The sequence below is a fragment of the Gobius niger genome (genome assembly GCF_951799975.1).
Source record: "Gobius niger genome assembly, chromosome: 2".
Taxonomy (NCBI): Eukaryota; Metazoa; Chordata; class Actinopteri; order Gobiiformes; family Gobiidae; genus Gobius; species Gobius niger.
In genome coordinates this window covers 18,820,409-18,842,814 of record NC_136853.1, presented here as the reverse complement: position 1 = coordinate 18,842,814, position 22,406 = coordinate 18,820,409, and the positions used below count along the sequence as shown (strand labels likewise).

The 22,406-nt window shown below is 41.4% G+C and overlaps 2 protein-coding genes across 3 annotated transcripts; both read left to right on the top strand.

Annotated features, from left to right (window-relative positions):
- The first annotated feature begins 1,308 nt into the window (after positions 1 to 1,308).
- LOC306960073 (uncharacterized protein) lies at positions 1,309 to 11,853 on the top strand. Its single transcript, XM_079552347.1, has 3 exons — positions 1,309 to 1,519; positions 6,838 to 6,978; positions 11,140 to 11,853. The coding sequence occupies exons 1-3, from the start codon at positions 1,450 to 1,452 to the stop codon at positions 11,325 to 11,327; spliced, it is 399 nt and encodes a 132-aa protein (XP_079408473.1). The 5' UTR covers positions 1,309 to 1,449; the 3' UTR covers positions 11,328 to 11,853.
- Positions 11,854 to 13,538: 1,685 nt separating this feature from the next.
- Positions 13,539 to 22,374, top strand: rab14l (RAB14, member RAS oncogene family, like). Of its 2 annotated transcripts, XM_079581232.1 has the most exons (8): positions 13,539 to 13,677; positions 16,000 to 16,058; positions 17,077 to 17,130; positions 17,700 to 17,877; positions 18,986 to 19,052; positions 20,097 to 20,184; positions 20,288 to 20,318; positions 20,399 to 22,373. In XM_079581232.1, exons 2-8 carry the CDS (start codon positions 16,007 to 16,009, stop codon positions 20,574 to 20,576), a joined length of 648 nt encoding a protein of 215 aa, XP_079437358.1. In that variant the 5' UTR covers positions 13,539 to 13,677; positions 16,000 to 16,006; the 3' UTR covers positions 20,577 to 22,373. The 2 variants fall into 2 exon arrangements, with proteins under 2 accessions (XP_079437358.1, XP_079437359.1); XM_079581233.1 differs by lacking the exon at positions 13,539 to 13,677 and having other exon boundaries at positions 16,004 to 16,058; positions 20,399 to 22,374.
- The last annotated feature ends 32 nt before the right edge of the window (positions 22,375 to 22,406 follow it).

Genomic DNA, 22,406 nt, shown 5'->3' with positions numbered 1-22,406 from the left:
GCTATTGCTGCACAGATTGAAAAATTCGCATGGCAGTCCATTCACCCCTGGCTGTGACAAATGAAGGCGAGCTGTGCACAGCATCCACCAACGAAACATTTTAATACTGTAGTACAATCAATTATGAATGTGTTATTGTGCATTGCTCTATAACAATCACAGCAACAGTAAGAGGCTGACGTCAACATTCAGAAATGACAGGAGCCTTTTGGAGCTTCATTTGTAAATTCACCCTGATTATGAAAACAAAAGGGTTTATAATGTTTTGCAATGGGCCTTCTTTGTTCTTGGCTGTTTTTTATTATCTGCAAACAACACTCCTAACATCCAGCATCCTGCCACTTTCACCTTTAATGCACTCACCAAAAACCTACCATTTTCTTCACACAGAGAGAACACACTCTCCAGGCATTCCTCTCGTGCACTCACATATGCACCAACAGTGAGTCATGTGTAAAGTGCACAGAGGAGAAGCCGGCTTCACACAGCTGCACACTCTTACAAATTCAAACAGGCATAAGCACGCACCCCTGTGAAACTACTCACATAGGACATGATTAAGCTTTGTGCAGATTTCATAAATGAGCCAGACTGCAGTGCCATTCCAAAAGCATGGGTGGAACAATGTGGAATAAGCCTATGTTTTTTTTACGTGAATGACAGCAGTACTTGGCATCTATCAAACCCGAACCGTATGTTGCTTTGGGTGGGGAGGGAATAAGAGCTTACTGCTAACTATAAGCTCGCCTTATCCGCTGGCATTACAGTCTCTAAGAAAGGATTTGGTCTTTAATTCTTGATTAGATAGACTTTTCTCCCCAGCGTGCGCCACGCTGATACACACCAGAGCTGAGATAACCTGCCCTGTTGGGGGAAGCGCACATGGATCTGTCCCTGTCATGAAAAACACTCACAAACACAGCGTGCAGCTCCTGTGCTGTCTCATTTAGAACATGGGCTTTTAACACATTATGATAAGACTATTATTAGAAGCAATGGATTATCAATAAGGAATTAATCCTCCTGACTGATGTGTACGCCTCAACTGGAAAAAGACAATTACTGATGATGTGATAAAGTACCATCTCCCCTTCTTCTGTGCTCGAAAGTGATAAGAGATGCAAGGGATTGCTCTCTCCGTGGCATGCTGGAGAACGTGAGAGGACCACAGAGCAAGATGTTCATTTATTTTGCACTGTGACTGGTTGATCTTCCTCCCCCTCACCTCTTCGCCTCTGCCTGCCTGGATCACTCTCTCTCTCCCTCCCTGGACGCGAGCACACACATGAGCGTCATAGTACACGGACGCCGGAGTGAGGAGAGACGAGCTGGGTCATTTCTGTGAAAAGGCATTATTATTGTACTCTCTGTGCTGTTTTTCACATCTATATTTTTGTTTGTGGATTGGATAACAGAGAGAGAGAGAGCACACTTATCAACTGTGCATCCATGACTTTTAATACCTGGCTGGTGTACGGACTTGGATTGATTTTGGTTTTGGCTCATTGCATGACACAAGGTAAGTTTTGTTACAATTATATTTGCAATTTCAATACTTTTTTTTTTTTTTTCTAAATTAATCTCATCTAGCATGTATTGTGTAATAGCTTTTTTGTGTGCGTATAAAGTATTTTGTTCCAAATATTGTATAAAAGAACATGTTTTCGTCTTATAAGAATCTACCTACAAGCTGTTGTTCATCTTAGTCCTAAGCCTGGATAAATGGAGATGGTTGCAGAACAAGGGTATCTGGTGTATATGCCAAATCACTGCAGATCAGAGCAGATGGTTAGCACTGCCCACGCTGAAAGGAAAGAAAGCATCTAAGCAGTATTTTAATCTGATTTTTAATTTATTTAATGTATTTGGATACGTCACATATACCATATACTGAAATCGGAAATGCATAACTCGCCACAATAATATAAATGGCTCCCCTTATAAGATGTAAACACAATAAAATATATTATTTAAATAGCATCCATGTTTGGTTGTTTAATCATTTTGAATATTCTTAACTATTTGGGATTATAATACACAATGTTACTAATTGCAAGTTTTCAATGATATTATACAGCCCTACAGATATCGTAATTACCCGGAAAAAAAATGAAACTGCAAACAGAGCACATGCACCAGGCCAGACCAGACCAGTGAGTCACATCATTAATAATGAGCTGCCGCACTTTCAACTCATTCTGAAAGAAATGTTTTGGTTCTGCCTTTAATTGACCCCTCAGAGTAGAAATCCATGTCTCGTCACAATGGGAGACACCAACGGGGGGGGGGCAAACTAAATTTCCCAATAGAGTCATAGCAATTGACCTGTTTCAGCTCAGCTCTCTAACCGTGTAGTCTCCGGGGACCAAATCATGAAAATACTGGGTTGTTATGAGGTCGTTTTGCATGATTCCTTTCCAATGACTGTTGAATAGGTCTCCGCTCAACACAAGTGCAGGGCGGGCGCACGGAGGAAGCAGCTATAATGACATGAGGTTTATCATTGAACCAGGCCGATACTGTATATATGAGAAAACAAATGAGGGAACTCCACTCCTATTGATTAAGCCCTTAGTTATTAATCTTAAGCTTGCGATTGTGTTAATATAGACATCTACCACGACCGGTCAATACACAATGGACACATGAATTAAGTAGTAATCGTACTAAACTAAACCTTTAGAGAACCTTTGGTCATTTAAATAAGCCTTTTAGAACGTATGAAATATTCCAAGTTGAAACAATATGACAAAAATAATTAACCGGATAAGGAATGAAGGGCAAAAACAAATGATTAACCTACAGCTAAACCAGAAGTAAACAAGAAATAATTGAGGCCTGAATCACACTCTCTTCTATGTCATGTCAAAGGGCTTGGTTTACTAAGCATTTGCTCATGTGCAAAATGCATAGTGTGTGCTAAAGTGGGGTAAAAAAAAAGCAAATTTTTGACTCTCATAAACGCTAAAAGGCCAAAGCACAAACTCATGTATGTATTCGATGAGAAAGCCACTATTCAAATAAACAGTTTCATAAAAAACAGGTACAATGCGCTATGTAAAATGTTCATTTTTCAATTCAGTATATTCTCAAAGCAACTTATTCTTATTGTAGCATCAGTGTTCACACCTGATTTGCTCTGATTTGTATTTTACACACTTCCTTTTTCAAATTATGCATACATGTTAAACATTAGATTCCACAGCATGCTAATAGTGTATTATTTAACATATATTATGCACTCATGTAGCTATGATGAATTGCAGTGCACCAGAGGAGCTGCATGTCTCCCCAATACGTCCTCATTATGTTGACAAATGCGAACACTGGGCATCCTTTCAATGTTTCATGAGAGCTGTAATAACATCACTGTGAATTGTCAAATCGGGCTGTTTGCCAGCTGTAAATGACCACTGCTTTGAGTCAATGTCCTACAATCACTATAGAGATCTGCAATGATATGCCTGAGTATTTATGAGAGCTTTGCAGTGCTCTGTAACACCCAACAGCGTATATGGCACTGCCCAAAAGGCTGGCATGTGCTCCTGTCGCTGCAAGGCTTTACATTGATTCAAGCAGATTTCTAAAGAGATTTTTGTAAGAGCATTTGCAGCGGATTACTGTGCTCCTGAAAGCTTTTGGTGGGCTATTTAACCGAGCTGTGTTGGTGAGAGGCGGCAGTCCGTTCTCTGCCCCTTATACAGAGAGGATGGTTCAGGCCTATTGAGTGGGGGGTTTTCAGAGGTCAAGCCCAGGTAGGTGTGATAGGTCTGGAGTCATTTAATTGTCATTACTTTGCACAGATATACTAGGGAAAAAAACATATAAAAAAACAGGAAATGTCCACAGGTCATGTATATGTGGACTCCTACCAAGACTAGATCCAGCACAAGTATATTTTTCACTGTTGGCTGGGCAGTGAAATGTTGGAATATAAATGAAGTCCTCTGGCTTTATGCAGCACAAAGGCTGTGAAAAGGGCAAAATGAATCACTTGCTTTTATTTCACAGCTCTCATTTACTTTGCTGTTTGATCGCTTTCTGTATGTGCTTATGTTTAATGTCATTATGACTTTTTTCTAAATAGAGTTCATTGTTTTTTACAAATTAATTAAATTAAATCAAAACATTCTTTTTTCATTCACATTGCCTTACAGATGAAATATTATTATTTTTGCAGCGTGACCTAAAATGTGATATATATGTGATATATATGAAATGTGTTACTGTTTTTAAGCCCTTCTGTCTAGTTCTGTGCTGACAGATAAAATACAGATTAGAAACAATGGCGGAATAGGGCTGAATGGTTAAAACTATTTCATTGACATTTACTCAGACAAATTTGAAAACACACCCCAGCAAAATAAATAGTTGAAATAAAAACTGCAGAATAGATAAGTTGCATGTAGACATGTTTTTTTTGAAGAGGACTTTACATAGCCTGATTTATTTATTTATTTAATTGGCTATTTCTTATTTTGTTTTGTTATTAATGAGTACTCATGGGTTTGCAATTGCCTGTACTTAATTTTCAAATATAGTTTGTTGGAATAAGTAATAGCCATGAAGTAAAAGTAAACAAACAGCTAGCTTACGAGCTAAAGACATTTGAGAACTACAAATTTATTTTTCTGAGACACTGAAGAGGCACCAAGAGCCCCCACACATGCAGCACAGTGGATGCATAACAAGAGAAGCTACAGGAAACAAAAAAGGGACAAACGAGGAGGTATCCAGGCAAGACTCGCAGCTAAGCCACACAAGCCTTCTACCCCTACAGTTGTTTTGACGAATGGACATTCACTGGAGAATAAAACAGATGAACTGCTACACTCTTCTCAGAAGATTGTGAAAGACTGTTGTGGAGCGGAGGGAGCTGCGCAGGAAGAAGAGGAAGGGGGAGGTGGTGGAACTGACCAGCGTGGGACACGCAACCCAGGAGGTGGTGGTGCATGGTTTCAGAGGGGCACTGAAGGCAGCCAGGTTTCCTCCAGATACTCCAGTTTCCCTTTCCTCCAAAAAGATGCTGGTCAGGTTGGCCCACAATGGTGGCTCAGGACTAACCCAACACCTGAAGTTATTTCATTGTATACCTTTACAATGACAAATAAAGCACATGGAATAACCTCTGTATCAGAGCCACCGTATCAATCACCTGCACTGTGGCTGTAAACTTTGCATTGCCCATATACAGTATATAGAGGTATCATTACATTGGTGTGCATTGATGATTAGAAGACCCTCGTGCAATTATGCTAGCACTGCCGACAACTGTTGTGCTGATCAGAAAAGCTATGGACTAGTAGTGTATATATACAGAGAGAACCATATGTTTACATACACTTAATAAAAAGACACATTTACATTTTGTTCTCACTGTCAGACATGAAACCAGAATTAACTTCTTTTTTTTTTGTCAATTAGAATTAAAAAAAAAAAAAAAAATCTATTGGTCAAATGCCAGAAGAATGAGAGATAGAATTTTCCACACATTATTTTTAATTACTTTTTACAAAACCAAAAGTTCACACACACATTTCATTTATATTTGGTAGCATTGCCTTTAAACTGTATAATTTTGGTCAAACGTTTTGGATTTCCTCCCACAAGCTTTTCTCAATAGTTGGCAGGAGTTTTGGTCCGTTCTTCCAAACAGAACTGGTGTAACTGAGACACATTTGTAGGCCCTTGTGTGCACATGACTTTTCAGCTCTGCTCGTACATTTTCAACAAGACTGAGATCAGGACTTTGTGATGACCACTTCAAAACATTGACTTTGTTATTCTTAAGCCACTTTGCAACCAGTTTGGCAGTTTGCTTTGGGTCATTGTCCATTTGGACCCATCTGCGCCCAAGCTTTAACTTCCTGGCTGATGTGTTGCAAAACAGCCCTACAGTATGATGCTGCCACCCCCGTATTTCACAGTTGCGATGGTGTTCTCAGGCTTTCAAGATTCCCCCATGTCTCCAAAAATTAAAGTCTTTAACCTCTTATTTGTTTTACTAGTCTTTTTTATTTGCAAACTCCAATCTGTCTTTTTAATGTTTCTTTTGGAGTAAGAGCTTCTTGCTGGCAGAGTTCCCTCTCAGTCCATGTTGGTACAGGACTTGTTTCACTCTGGATTATGATTAACTCTTACCAAGTTCAGCATCTTCACCAGGTCTTTTGCATGTGTTCTTGGGTTGATATTCACATTTCAGACACAGCACGTTCATCTCTGGGACACAGAACCCGCCTTCTTTCTGATCTTTATGATGACTGGTCATTTTCATCATTGTTTTAAAGGAACAGGCCACTGTTTTTCCATACTGAGATATGTTCTTGCCTGAGCTTAGACGAGTTGATACGTACCTGTCTAGTCTTTGTGTCCGTGAAGAGCTTGGTCGCTTCAAACTTCACCCCGTTTGGAGCTATATGAATATACTGGGAGAGGACAAATGCTAACAACATCTTTGGTCGTTTTGCGTGACTGAGGGCACACACAAAGACGCACAAACTCATCTAAGCTCAGCTAAGAACATGCAAAAACGGTGGTCGGTTCCTTTAACCAATGAACCTGGACCTTCAAGTGTCTTGAAATTTCACCCAAGGATGAACCAGACTTGTGCTTCCAAGGTCATGACATCGTCATTTAGGCTTTCCCAAATAGTTTAAAGGTATAGTAATCTTAGTGTATGCAAACTTCTGACTTTGTAAAAAGTAATAAATAATACTTTTTTTTAATGTCAATTCTAATTTGACAAATAGATTTTTTGTGTTAAACTGCAGTATATTTTGCTGTATGCATTTAACATGACGACACTTATGTTTTCCCTCTGGTTTCTTGTTCCTGAAGTCCAAGGGTTGCAGTGCTATGGCTGCAACATCATCCAGGGCCAGAGGTACGTGGACGTGGGCTGCTCTAACCCAGAGGTCATCACCTGCACCCACTCACACAAGGGCTTCAAACATCGCTTCTGCATCAAGACGGAGAGCAGTGAGTAACTATTCCTTCTCAGTCTCCATCACTTGCTCAGAATTGAAATATTTATGGCAGAGTTGAGCCTCACATTCCCTTAATTCACTGCACCATGTCATGTTCTAAAGCAACCTCTTTAATATCTTCCTGCAATCCAAGGCAACAACATACTTTATGAGCAGGCAGTTAAAAGCTTTTCACTAATCAGGGTGAACTGGGTTGTTCGGATTGCCAAGACAAAAGGTGCTGAGTATCTAGATAACCAAAGAAGCATGGACAAGCCAGCTGTTCTTTTACAAGATGCCTAATGCCGTAAAAGGGCTGATGAGGACCCTTTTATAAAAAAGAGCAGACACAGTACTCACAAGAGTTGGCTGGTCATGGTGTGGCAGACATGTCTAATCAGTGAGATTTATTAAACTTAAGTTGCGGTCAAGTGAAGAACCTTCTTATAAGCTGAAAGTTATTTTTGCATTTCACATTTTTAATTAACATACACATTGAGGTAATTTTAAGATTCTCTGAATCAGACCAGTGTGCCGTTCTTAAGTGACAGTTTTGACTGCTCACTTTCGTCCTCTTCAGAGGTCATGTGATGTGTGATGTGTCTTGTCAGTTTATTACACAGTTTATATAGATTTACACAGCATTTGTTTTTCCACCCGTAGAGATAGGATGACAGCGCCATCTGCAATCTGACTTCTACAGTACAGCATCCCAGGTGTGTGAAAGCAGAAAAGGTTTACGGCAAGGGTGTTCACACGAGTGCCATTGAAACAAAAAAGCTCCTATTTCCGACTATTGCAAAAGGGAAACCCACATTATGGAGGGAGGGGGAAGGTAACATGGTAAATGGACTCAACTTATAGCTATAGTGCTTTTCCACCTTCAGCAGGCCCTAAGCGCGTTACAGCAAGGAACCAGTCACCCATTCATACACCATGTACGCAGACACTGGAGGCAAGGTGGGTGAAGTGTCTTGCCCAAGGACACAACGACAGTCGCCCCTTGTACTAAATTATACGGACAGATACTGGATAAATTGCTAATATACCATCTGAACAGTAAGAAGAAGAAGAAGAGCTTTACTCATATAGCGTCTTTCACAGACATCGTCACAAAAACGCTTTATATGAGACAATTTTTCCTTCACTCCATACTCAGTGGTGGTTACGTATTTAGTTTCCCCTGGGGGGAGACTGACAGACTGTCGCGACTGCACACATCTGACCACCATCTTTCATTCACGCACACACATCATTCATCCAGGCCTATTGTTCATGTTTTTAGTGGTAAGGGAAACCGGAGTACCCGGAGGAAACCTACGCAGACACAGGGAGAACATGCAAACTGCACACAGAAGGGCCCCGTCCAGGTGGGAATCGAACCCGGGTGTCACGGTTTGGTTTAGGACCCAAAAGCAGAACACAAATTGGCAAGTGCACAAAAGGACATTTATTGCATTGGTGAGTTGGTGGCTGGTAGATGGATAACAGGCAGGCCAGTAGGTGGACGAACATGCAGGTACAGAGCACGGCAGGCAGACAAACAGGTCCTGGACAAAAGACAAAAATTATTTAAGGCACAAAAATCTTCACCAAACTCACAGAAGCTAAAGCCAAACTAACTGTGGTAGTTTAACTGACGAACTGGCAGCGTGTGGAGGAAGAGCCAGGCTTCTTGTACAGGTCACAAGGTGCAGGTAACGAGCTGAGGATTGGATGCAGGTGCGTAACAGGTTGCAGATCTGATGGCTCCGCCCAGGTGAGGAAACAGACAAACACAAAAACAAGAGGGAGGGGAGGAGTGGCAAAACAGGACCATGACAGTACCCCCCTCTCAAGGACGGATCCCAGACGTCCAACACAAAACCGGGCGGGCGGAGGGGGTCAGGAGGAGGGAATACAGTCCGAGCAAATGAGTCGGGGGGCCACGGAGGTAGACGGAACACCAGGGGAATCAGAGTAGGGACACAGGACAGACCAGAAGACGCTGATGAGTCTGGGGGCCAAGGAAGCAGAGGGGACAGAGAAGGCACTTTAGGAGAGTCTAGGGGCCATGGAGCTGGAGGTGGCAGGTCTGGGAGGATGGCAAAAAATCCTGAAGGTAGAGACAGGCACACAGGAGTTACCTGGTCTAAAAATGCCAGAGGCAGATTAGGAGAACCTGCTGAGGGGCATAATGCCATGAATAGGCTGGGAGGACTCACTGACAGAAACGGGCTGGGGGCGCCCACAGACAGAGGCAAACCAGGAGCGCCTGCAGACAGAGGCTGGCCGGGCAGAAACGAATCTGAAGAGCCTGCAGACAGAGGCGGGCCGGGCCGAGGCGTATCTGGAGAGCCTGCAGACAGAGGCGGGCCGGGCCGAGGCGTATCTGGAGAGCCTGCAGACAGAGGCGGGCCGGGCCGAGGCGCATCTGGAGAGCCTGCAGACAGAGGCGGGCCGGGCCGCGGCGCATCTGAAGAGCCTGCAGACAGAGGCGGGCCGGGCCGAGGCGCATCTAGAGTGCCTGCAGACAGAGGCGGGCCGGGCAGAGTTGAATCTGGAGTGCCTGCTGAAGGCACAGCGGGCTCCAAAGACTGTAGCGGGTCCAAAAGCTTCAGTAGAGGCAAGTCCGGGAGCTCTAGTGGAGGCCACAAGGATCCAAGGGTAAGATCAGGAATTGATAGCGGTTGGGACGTACTCAGACAAGCAGTGACAGGAGCTGGAAGAGCCCACGCCAGATGTAGGTCTCGGTCCAATGGCGACCCCAGGACAGGAGGAGCCCACCCTGGACGGAGAAGGGTGTCCAGCGGTGGCTCCGGGACAAAAGGGGCCCACCTCGAACAGAGGTCAGGATCTGGCAGAGGCTTAAGGACAGAAGGAGGAAACCGCCCCGGAAGGACGACAATATCCGGCGGTGAATCAGGAACAAGAGGAGACCACCCCAGACGGAGATCCTTGTCTGGCGGTGGGACAGGACTGGGAACACGAACAGGAGAGGCTTGGGGAACAAGTGAACATTGAGGTGGAGTAGCTAGGTCCTTGTAGTTAGCAACTGCAGGAGCAGAAATAGGTGGAGCCGGGTTGGAAGTTAACATCTTGATCATGGTGCTGACCTTGGCAAGTTGTTTGGTGATGGCTTGCTGACTCTTCATTAAGCCACAAAGGGTTCGGTGAAGATGTCCAGAATTTGCGAGGGCTTGAACTACTGGGTCTGTGTCCGCTGGGTCCATGGTGGCCAGTTCGTACTGTCACGGTTTGGTTTAGGACCCAAAAGCAGAACACAAATTGGCAAGTGCACAAAAGGACATTTATTGCATTGGTGAGTTGGTGGCTGGTAGATGGATAACAGGCAGGCCAGTAGGTGGACGAACATGCAGGTACAGAGCACGGCAGGCAGACAAACAGGTCCTGGACAAAAGACAAAAATTATTTAAGGCACAAAAATCTTCACCAAACTCACAGAAGCTAAAGCCAAACTAACTGTGGTAGTTTAACTGACGAACTGGCAGCGTGTGGAGGAAGAGCCAGGCATCTTGTACAGGTCACAAGGTGCAGGTAACGAGCTGAGGATTGGATGCAGGTGCGTAACAGGTTGCAGATCTGATGGCTCCGCCCAGGTGAGGAAACAGACAAACACAAAAACAAGAGGGAGGGGAGGAGTGGCAAAACAGGACCATGACACCGGGACCTTCTAGCTGTGAAGCAAGCGCGCTAACCACTGCATTACCATCCCCCTAAACAGGGATGAGGGGGCTGTTTTGCTTTCACGCACTTGGGATGCTGCACTGAGGGTGTCGGGCTGCAGATGGCGTTGTTGACCTCCATGATGGGAAAACTATGTAAGTCAGCGAGACACATGCCACATAAAAAAAAACAGCAGAAAGTGAGTAGCCGAAACTGTCAGGAATTAAAAACTCAAATTCAAAGAATCTTGAAAATATTAATATCAGAAGACCAAATGAACCTTTCTCATTGGAGTCTTGTTGTCAAATGTACAAAAGATTATTTGTCAGGGTTGTATGTTTTCAGCTGTGGCTGCACCCTGTGAAGTGTGTCTACAAGATCACTCTAATGTCCTCCCCATTACAGTTCAAGCATTTGTTGCTTACTAGTGCTTTTTTTCTTGCTGAGTCCTACTGCCACTTGTCACTCTTCTCTGTCTGATCCGTTCTTCCACGTCTTGTCCTCCCAGCGGCTCTGGGTATTGTCCTGACCAGTGGATGTGCCACGTCCAGACACTGCCAACAACAAGAGCTGCCAGGAGTGCGGATCCACTGCTGTGATACAGACCTGTGTAACAGCGCCTCTCCCTGGCGGCTAAGCACAGTCCACCTCTTCTCTGCACTGGCCAGTCTGGTGCTGTTGGAGATCTGGTTGTGATGGACAAAGTCTGCAGCACAAGAGGAATTTATATCTAAAATGTTTTATTTCTATCATGACCTTGTACTTGTTACAGGCTGAAAAGATGAATGCTGCTGCTGTGGCAACATTGGACTGTTACTTGTTTAGAAAACATATATATTTGGATTGTGAGGTCACATTTGGTTAAGGTTTAGGCTAATTAGTACTTTTTTTCTCAGGAATTTATAATATGCCCTGTGACCATGAGGAACAAATGGGTTACCTGGTTACCTGTCTTTTTTAATTGTTTGAAAAAATGTTTCTTTTTTAGGTTGCATGGGCCAAATGTAGGTATGAAGCTTTATTTAAAATGCTGACTTTTTTTCTTCATGTCTAGATAAAAGGTTCTGCGTGGTGTAGGCTACATTAGTATAAAATGTTGTACATGAATATAGACGCTAGTTTGTAGTTCTAAGTTTTTATTTTAAAATAGGCTATTTTTTCAGAGAAAAAAACAAAACAAAACAAAAAACATTGGTGATGGCAGTTACCATCATAAATGATGCATGACATATATATAATTAATTTCTGGTGAAATAATGCACGTCAGCTGTTTGCTTGTATTCTAACTGTACCAGAACAAATGTCAATAAACATGTTTCTCTTACAAGCATTTGTTTAGATTGCAAAGTAGTGACTGGAGAATAATAATAACTCTGAGGCTATTCTCTCTGCTTCAGTAATCTTTACAGCTTTTGATGTAAATATGAGGCGGGTTTTCATAATATGATCAGCGTTATGCAGTGTGTGATTCAGAGAACACAGAGAATAATTCAAACTGTAAGGATGTTTTACTGACAACTTTGCTGTCTCTTGCAAAGTTGTATCAAGGAATGTAGTAAATGAGTAGGCCTACCACGGGGTTGAACAGCAGTTTTAGGAAAAATAAAACATAGCCTATTGGCCAAGGGTTTTGAAATGTACATGAAAAGGGTCCAAAAATAAAATTCACAGAGGTCACAGGTCCGAAAAATCTAAACATTTAACTAGTAAAAAAATTTAAAATACATTTGTAAATATAATCATTCGTTCAGAACTTCAGAGTGCATTTTAACATCAGCAAAAAAAAAGCATAATATTGGATTTTGTTTTATTTATTTTTTTGTATATCAAGAGTAAAGTCCATTTAACCAGATCAGTGGCTATTTTCATACCAATTTCAAATTTTAATAGCACCCAATTTTTCCCAAACAAAACCTCTGGCTGAGCTTTAATTATGCCAGTCAAGTTGGATTAGTCTGCCCACTTCTTGTTTTACACTATGTTTCAAAAGAGAGCTATTGCTGGGTTTCAGGTGACATCACAGCGTTCTAAAGGTCTATACTGTTATATAGAGGAAAAATTATTTTGTTTTTGAGGAAATTTTTGGTCTTGTCCAGAGAGAACATGGACCCAGTGACTGATATTAATGATCATCTTTCTAATTCATGCATTTTCTTTTGAGCTATGACTTGTGAAAGTGTAATGCTGTTAATAGGAAAAATCAGTCAATCAATCAATCAATCAATCAATCAATCAATCAATCAATCAATCAATCAATCAATCAATCATTGCCATTCAAAAATGTCGATATTTGGTTTACATGTACATGTTGTGAAGTGCTTTAATGCCGGGGCAGATTCCCTGAATAAGCAGCCCCTGTGTAAACTGGGCTCATCAGAAGTAGGCCTACATGGTTGTTGGATGAGACAATGATATTGGAGAAAGCATTTCTTTTTGTTTGAGCTGAGGTTTATATAAAAGGAAGGCTATGTTTAATTTCATGAATCAGCAACATGTGCTTATTTTTTATAATGTAAAAATAAAAATCTAATCGAAATTCATCAATATGATTACTTTCTTTGCTATATTGTCCAGTCCTAATGTCACTGTCACTACTTTTATGCTCAGACAGTGCTCGCAGTACTCAAGTAGTATTTTCTCTTTTACTCTTACTTGAATAAATATATGGGACACAACGTTTTACTTCTGCTTGAGTGAAATTATACTCTTGCATGAGTAAATATTTTTGGCTAACTCTATCCACCACTGCCTATTAGTGGTATTGTGGGGAAAAGAAATGAAAGGCAAAAGTAAAAGAAAAGAAAGAGAGTGAAGGTAAAGCACACCTGTGCAGGTGCTCTCGGCCCCCCCGCTGATGCAGAGCCGCACATCTCCGTATGTGATGGTCTTTGTCCCAGACGCCCATTGTACACATTGGGGGAAACGAGGAAACCCTGTGCCTTGAGCAGCCATCTTGGAAAGGCAGATCATACTTGAGCCAGAGGATAACCTGCATACCTTTTCTCCACATCTTAACATTACAAACATCTGAAGGCTTTACATTCTGGTGAGTACATACACCACCACGATCTGAACATGAAAGTACACGTGAGAGAAAGGTGTCATAAATCATGATGTTATTGCGTCAATGGCATGTATCACTGTAGATCTAGCCTGTATTTGCCATTAGTAAGCTAACTAAGAAGCTAACAAAGCTAGCATTATTTTAGATGGGTTATCCAGAGTGTTATTCACTTATAGAGCGATGGTTTGTAAATACTTTATTAATTTAGGACTATCCCTAATCGCACACAGAAACACAAGCCAATATTTACCGTATTCATGCTACACAGAGTAAGCGACGTAGCTGTAATCCAAGCTTTGTCGCTAAAGCTAGCGGTAGCCGCGTCAGATGATGTCAGGTGCGTCTTGTCAATACTCCCCGGGATCATCTTTCATAAAACTGTCACTATGTTTTCAGACTCTGAGTGTCCAGTAACATTTACCTGGATGCTTTTGTGACAGTTTTGTGTACTGATACGTTTGCTGACGCGGAATTATGGCTAGCATACAAGAGCTTTTTTCCCCTTTTGCTAACAGAGCAGCTAACGTTTAAACTGCACTGAGTATGTGGTCTTATTTTTCATCCGTTTCCATAATATATCTGGCTGAAATGTAGATATTATTACTACTGAAGTATCAAATCCAGTGTCCTGCGGGGGAAGTGATCTGCAGCACAGTAAAGTGGCAGTATTTTTGCCGGTTGTCAAGCTAATCTTCGGGCAGCTCAGATGTAGCTAGATAACAATGTATAGGAAATAAACCTGAATTGCTCGTTGTCCCTATTACGTGTCCATGTGGCTAATGCACCTGTCAGTATGAAGCTTCTGAATCCTGTGAGCAGACAAAAACCGCTGCCAAATATGGTTTATTTTCTACAACATTCTATTTCCAGGAATAATAAACAATAATAATAATAAGAAGAAAAATGAGTATTGCATTTTACACATGTTTGTCGTGTTGTTTGTAATGTGCTGCATTATAGTATCTACTGCACAAATGGCCTTTATTGTCTTGCTTGTAATGTTTACACAGAGTCAGGCTTTGGAGAGAGTCACATGACTTGAACAGTGGTCACTACAGCAAAGCCAACTCAGATACAGGTCACATGTGCCATTTACCTCCTTCCCAGATGGCAAGACATTGTTTCGTGAAAGCAGAATTTATTACAGCATTAAAGCAGAAATAATTATTCAGGGGCTACAAATGCCTCATGAGGGTCATGTGACCGACGGGTGTCAGACTGTAGCTTCTGTGTTTTACTGTGGCAAATGCTGCCGTCCTTCTTTGCTTTACTACAGATTTATTTTTGTGTAAGCTCTTCCTTTGTGCTGTGTGTTTTCTGGGGACAGTAGCAGTAGTAGTAGTGTAGCATGAAGTGTACTGCCTAAAGATAATTAATTGGACTAGGGCGGTCATTAACAATCACTCTGGTAATCGATTAATCTACAATTTCTTTGTTTCAATTAATCAGTTGGCTTTGAAAGGTGTATGAAAATTGAGGACATGTTGGTGGAGTAAACTTAAAGCTAATGTTTGTTAAAGGCTGTTATTGCTTATTCTGCTTTCTGGTAGGATGAGACACGGGCAGATATATTTGATATTTACAATGTACAAAACATTACATAGCCCATCTTTGAAAACAAGTCTTCTTTCATCAAAAATACAAACCATTCTATGATGACCTATATAACCACACACATACAGACCTATACCTTTAGTCTTATTGCCTGTCAGTGCACATTGGGGCTTCTTGTAGTGTCAGCATGAGTGTGGACAGTTCGCTCAGCTGTTCAGAAGTCGAAGCGTAACATCAGCATTAGGTTCTGATATTCAACACTGATTTGTCTCCAATATAACACTGCTGCATCATTGAAGTGCACATAAGTGAAAGTAGTTTTCACACCGGCCGTTTTCAAGTCTGGCAGCTAATGTTCTCCCACATTTTGATACAAAGGCTTGCTCACATTTTCATTTTATAGAAGATTGTTTTTAAATAGAATAGTCACCTATTGGATTAGGTTAATCCACCATGTCTTGAGCATTTAAGTTTGAAATGATGAGCTATTTCTGAACGCTCTCGAAATGCTTCACCTGGAGTCAAATAGGTGTGCGAGATATTTCTGACTTCAGGTGTATGCTAGTGTGTGCCTGTCATAGTTAATACTCATGTATTTAGGCTACAGAGGTTGTCCTTACCCAAAAGTATCATGGGCATTGAAATTGTGGGCTGTTTGTTTATTTTTATTTTTTAAATTGAAATGTAACATTGCATAAAATACTGATTGGGATTTTATGTCTAATATATTACTTTGTGTCTCTCTTTTAGAGCCAAAATGGCCACTGCTCCATACAACTACTCCTACATTTTCAAATACATTATTATTGGTAAGTACCTTTCCGACTGTACCGATAGTACCATGTTGTTTTAATATAAAGCAATTTTCTTGAAATGAGTTCTCATTCAGATTCAATTACACAGGATATTGTTTAACTCCTGTTGTTTTTGCATCCTGTTCTTCCATTCTTTTTTTTTTTTTTTAGTTAAAGTTATTATCGCTGTTGTTTAAAGGAATAGGGCATAGTTTTTACATACTGAGATATGTTCTTACCTTAGCTTTGACGAGTTCTTTAGGACCTGTCTGGTCTTCCCCCGTGCCTTCAGTCACGTAAACACAGCGCAGACGGCGTTAGCATTTAGCCTCTCCCTCTCTCCTCTATAGCTCCAAAACTGGTCAAGATAGAAGCTACCAAGCTCTTCCACGTTTTCCCTATTTAAATATGGTTACGTGAAGTGTTACACTACAAAGTATAATTACACAAAATTAAACAATGTGGATTTTCTAAGCGGATAAAAGGGGAAACTATAATGTAAGGCGTAATAATACCAGGAGTAGTTCGAAATCCGCGCAGTAATCTTCACTTTACTGTGCGGATGCCAAACTACTCCTGGTGGCTAAAGGCTAAAGGCTAACGCCGTCTGCGCTGTGTTTACGTGAATGAAGGCACGGGGGAAGACCAGACAGGTCCTAAAGAACTCGTCAAAGCTAAGGTAAGAACATATCTCAGTATGTAAAAACGGTGGCCTATTCCTTTAAGATATTGCTATTGTATTTAGAATAGTTATAGGGAATCAGCCCCCCCCAAAAAAGATCTGATATAATTTGATCACAATTCATTCTGCCATTATTAAGAGATGACTACAGGCATCTGCTGCGTCCGAGTATTTAGCAGAACAACGCTTGAATCACGATATGACTCATCTCCCCAAATTTGCACATTGAGGCACCAATCAGGTCACCATTTGTTTTCATATCGCCCTGCCCTAATTTGCAATCTCACCTTTGTTCAAAAAAATGATGTCAAGTTGTTTCTTTGTTGACACGAGGTCTCTCTCTTTCTCCAGGGGACATGGGCGTCGGAAAGTCATGTTTGCTTCACCAGTTCACGGAAAAGAAATGTAAGTGGCGCCTTTTACATTTGAACTAGTTACCGCTGTGTTCTTACGAAATGCAGTGCCCGTATCATCAATGCAGCTGTTTGTGACCCACAAACAGAAGCCGGATTCAAGGACTTGCCTTTGTGTCAGCTCCCGCCTTTACTTGGCATTCACAAGTGTCCTGTTTAGTGCCCCCATTAGGAAGGCAGATGTTAAATTTCATGTTCAGGCAACACGGCACATCCTGCACAGTCAAAGAAACCTTTAGAGAAGGGTTTTAATAAATTATTTAATTACAATGATGGTGCTTAATCTGCATATTAACTAACAGCTGTATGCCGGAGTTGATCAAAAGCTGATTTTCAATACATTTTACAGCCCATTGCCACTGATATTGCAATAAAATTACAAGACAGACACCGTTTCTGAGCGAGTTTGCATCATTTCTCACCATTAATCAATTAGGAAGCCTAGATTCTGACCTTTTCCGCTCTTGTTCCCCACATCAAAACTGTTCCGATGCTGATATAATGTTGAGCTTTCATAAAAGTGATTATAATGCATTCCCCGCTCGCCCCTTGTGTCACCAGTCATGGCAGATTGCCCCCACACGATCGGAGTGGAGTTTGGTACAAGGATAATCGAGGTGAGCGGTCAGAAGATCAAGCTGCAGATCTGGGACACTGCCGGACAGGAGCGCTTTAGGGCAGTCACTCGCTCTTACTACCGCGGGGCAGCAGGGGCCCTCATGGTCTATGATATCACTAGGTACGTACCTCTTAGTTACATGTAAGAATGTGTCATAAACGATTGGCCTGCTTAAAACAATACTGCTTATGCAAACCCAGCAAAGCCCCCAGGAGACTTGTCAAATTGTGCTGTGATCTGTCTTTATCGATCATGCAGTTTTTTTGTAATAATGTTGTCTATTGCAATATATTCTTGCCTCAATATATCTGATTCGAAACTCGGTATAATGCTACTAATGCCCAGTCATAATTGTCAATGGTCATGCGGTGAAATTGGTATGTATAATCTAAATCGCTCAGTATTTAAGATTCAGATTCACTTTATTAGCCATTTGCAGTTGCTCTTTGAGCTCCTTGCACATTATTTCCAAAGTGCAATGTCAACACATAAATGGACACAACATAAAAACAAGCAAATGCCACATGAAAAGCTGTATAATAAAATTCCATACAAAAATTTTAAGTGCCCAGTTTACGGAGACCACATTTAATTTAGACACTCTGGCCGAAAAACTATGACACTAAAGTTTATATCTGTATGTAAACAAATGAAACTTTGAAAGTAATCAAAGCTGTTCTTCCTCTCGGTTTTTCTATTTGTGGAGACGTTGTGTATAGAAAGGGTTGATTCCTCCCTTTCATGTCATGGGTTTATGTTTATTTTCAAGGTTTTGAATGGGAACAGGCCTCAGTATCAGAGTTCTTTGCTGCTCTGAGACTGCGTAGCTCCTCCGGGATCCTCGGTCACTGTGTACAACAGGATGACAATATTCACATGAAACACAAGCTGGCATAAAGTTCAATGTGTTATTATGAACTTAGGTCGAAGTATTTTCTCGTAATGGTGTCCAAACGTACGTGATAATCCTCAAAAACGTGCGTGCTGTTGGTCAGTTGAAAGGACGGATCTGGGCTTTTTATCACAAATTATGATCAGGTTCAACATTTAGGGATTTCCTGTATGGAGCTTTTCAAAGGCCGTGAATCTCCCATGGAGTTGTATGTGCTGTCGGTCCACAGCACCTCAGGTCAAAGATGTATCTAACGTTGCCATCTGAATGAATAGTAACCCCTTCACAGTTATACAGTTCAGGTTATAGTTACCAGCATTTCTTTTATGTTTCCAGGAGAAGCACCTACAACCACCTCAGCAGCTGGTTAACTGATGCCAGAAACCTCACCAATCCCAATACTGTAAGTTCAGACACGTTTCATCCGAGCTATTGACATGGTGGTACATAAAGTATTGGATTGAAGTATTACTGATGCTGTGCGTAAAAAAAAAAAAGAGATATACTTTTAAGACTATGATGGAGACTGCTACTCGAGTGTTAGGAAGCGAAGGATATTAAATTAGGGTCTAATTACATCTCTGAGCCAGGATTTTAGAGCCATTTGTGGCTCTCCAGCTCTTCAGAGGAAGTTTTGATCATTTAGGGGCCCTCCACAACTACTGTACGACTAATACTAGTGTAATATCATAGATTAGCCTTAGAAGCTAATGTATTATAAGCAAATTTCGAGGCTCAATCAATGATGGCCCTTTTTTTCATAATGCCATTGGGAAAGACTCTTAACCTGCTTTTACCTTTATGAATGTAGTTTGTAAAATGTGTAAGGCATTGATAATATTTCCTGTATTGGTGTCACTAGTGTGTTTAGCACCACTAGCTCTGTATTGATAAAATCAATGTATTTCTTTTTTATTTATTTTTTAGCTCGGCCTAATGCAGCCTGTCATGTTTATTACCATCATATTTTTAATATCACATTAGCCCCTCCCCTTTTTCTCACCACAAGTGTGAAGGGCGACCAGGAGGCAAAATGTGCACATGAAAAAATGGCTCCTGCTGTTCTGTAGCTTGGCCTGCGTTAATGCTTTTCCTATTTTACATAAAGTATAGTCGGAGTCCTGGTCCGTATCAGAACAAAGTGTTTTACCTGGAAAAGGAAGAAATGGGAAAGAACTCATAAAAATCACATAGAAGACGGGGATTCAGAATCTTTTGCTCAATCAACAGGCGATACATTTAACTGTAAATTACAGATGAGAGAAGTTATAAAGTTGGGGTCTGAATTGTAGTGATGTTACAACATTGCATCCAGTTTGGTTTGATTATGAACCTTTTGGAGAAAGTCTGCTTTTGAACTTTGGACGTCTCTTGGTTTTCTCTGTCTTCCTGAGGTAAAGGGATTGTTGCAGCAGCTGGTCTCAAGCTCGCTCTCCTTTCTTCTCAGGTGATTATTCTCATAGGAAACAAAGCAGACTTGGAGGCTCAGAGGGATGTCACATATGAAGAGGCTAAGCAGTTTGCCGAAGAGAATGGTGGGTCTTCACGCTCATATTTGATCATTGAAACTTAATATCATAACTTAACTGTATTTATTGTTTTGTTGTTTTTAACTGTGTGACCATTATCTTCTTCCAGGTCTGTTATTCCTGGAAGCGAGTGCAAAAACGTACGTCTCCACCTTACCTGATAATAACACTGTTCTGTATCCCTCTCTTTTGTTTAATTTAATTCTTCTCCTGTTCCCAGGGGTGAAAACGTTGAGGACGCTTTCCTGGAAGCGGCGAAGAAGATCTACCAGAATATTCAAGACGGAAGCCTGGACCTGAACGCGGCTGAATCGGGCGTCCAGCACAAGCCCTCGGCCCCACAGGGAGGCAGGCTAACCAGTGAACCACAGCCTCAGAGGGAAGGCTGCGGCTGCTAATGACCAAGCAAAGCCCCTTCACCCTCCTCTACCCTTTGTTCTTTCTGTCTCGACGCCTGCCCCTCCCATCATCCCCCCCCCCACTCATCCATTCCTTCACCCGTTCATCCGCTCCCCATCCACCGGAAGCTCAAAAATGGCGCGCGGTTGCGGGGGGGGTCACTTGAAGAGGCAGATAGCGACTCGAGCTTGCCTGAGCTGGGCTGCGGACTTACATCTCTCCCCTCGTCGTCCTTTTCTTATCTGCCTTTGTCCTGTCCGTCAGTGTTTTGTTTTGAGTGTGTGTTGACCCTCCTCAAATTCTTGGCTTCCTTTGCGCCACTCGGAATAATTTCTCCTATTACATCACTATATTACAATACGCAGGTTACTGACACTTGGATATATAATAATAATATACACCTAACTTTTGGGGGGTCTTTTTTCTTTCTTTTTAAACTCTGCGTTAATTGTATCTGCCATTGGCCAGTTTTATATAAATCACAACCCAAATCTGCTATTTTATCAACCAGTTCATCATTCTGTTTTCCCAATCATGGTTTCCCAACCCCAAGGCATTTTTCAGAAGGTTTCTGAACACCAATGGCTTTTAATTCATTTTTAGACTGCTTGATGAGGCAAACTTGGAGACTGTACATTATTTGTTCATTCAGCAGTGGATTTGCCTCCGCGTATAAGTCACTTTAACTACAACACCATTTTAAATCCCGTTCATTCATTGTCCGACCCCTGAGCTCATCCCAAAGTCATTCAATTATTTTTGGTGTTTGTTGCCTTATATTTCTGTAATTTGTTTTTTCTGTCATTCTCTCGCTCATTGTGACTTACATCAACTCGGTAAAAAGTGGTATTTATTTAAAAATATAAACCTGATAGTTAACGTTCTAAAAGCAGCTCACAGTTTCCCCTCAAGTGATCAGCTGCATGGTCTTAACTCGGTCATGACTGATAGTTTTCAAAGTACGTTATTGCACTGTTTCCTTTCTGTTATGTGACATGATGCTGCACAGAAAACAGGCTGGTTTACTTTTGGCCGGTAGTTCTTCTGCCTTGTATGATACACCAAGCAGCATGTCCAGGCTCCTTAGAAGCAATGAAATTGTTAAAAAATATAAATATGCTTTCCCCCACCCCAAAGTAAACTTCTGTCTGTATCATATGCGACTCCTTAATAACACTGCTGTATATAAAGCTTATTAACTATTGGTGATGACCTTACTACTTGGAGCTTAGGAAAATATTTGCTGGCTCTGCCAAGATTTGTACAGTTAATGTGCTAGTGGGTTTCCTGTAATTCATGCTTGGGAAAATTCTGTAAGATACTTTCTATTATTGTATGTAAAAGGACAGACACCTCCAGACCCCACCTGCCCGTCCTCTATTGTACACTATTGAATTTGTTTTTGAAGAGAGGATCAGTGAGATGTATTTTTCAAATGTTTCTCATGAATATATGGTGGAGACTGAGGCACTTTTGTTTTATGTATTTTTCTGCAATCTTGTCAAACCTCCGCCCATCAGGAGGCACCTGCATAACTGTCTTAATTTTGGAGAGTGGGGATTGGTTTATTATTGTGGGAACTTGGTAAGTTAGGTTTTCCTTTTTCCAGCTTCCCACCTCTTTGGAGTCTGACCACTTTCTGCTTTCTGTCTGTCCACAAGTAAAAAAAACAAAAAAGTACATATGTATAAATTTTTAAGAAGCTGTGCTAACATTTATTGCGTGTATGATTTTAAAATGTTGACTTTTTGATTTTAATGACAAAGTACTCTAGACAGAAAAAAATAAATTATACATAACCGGTTGTGTGTTTTTTGTACTCAAGACAT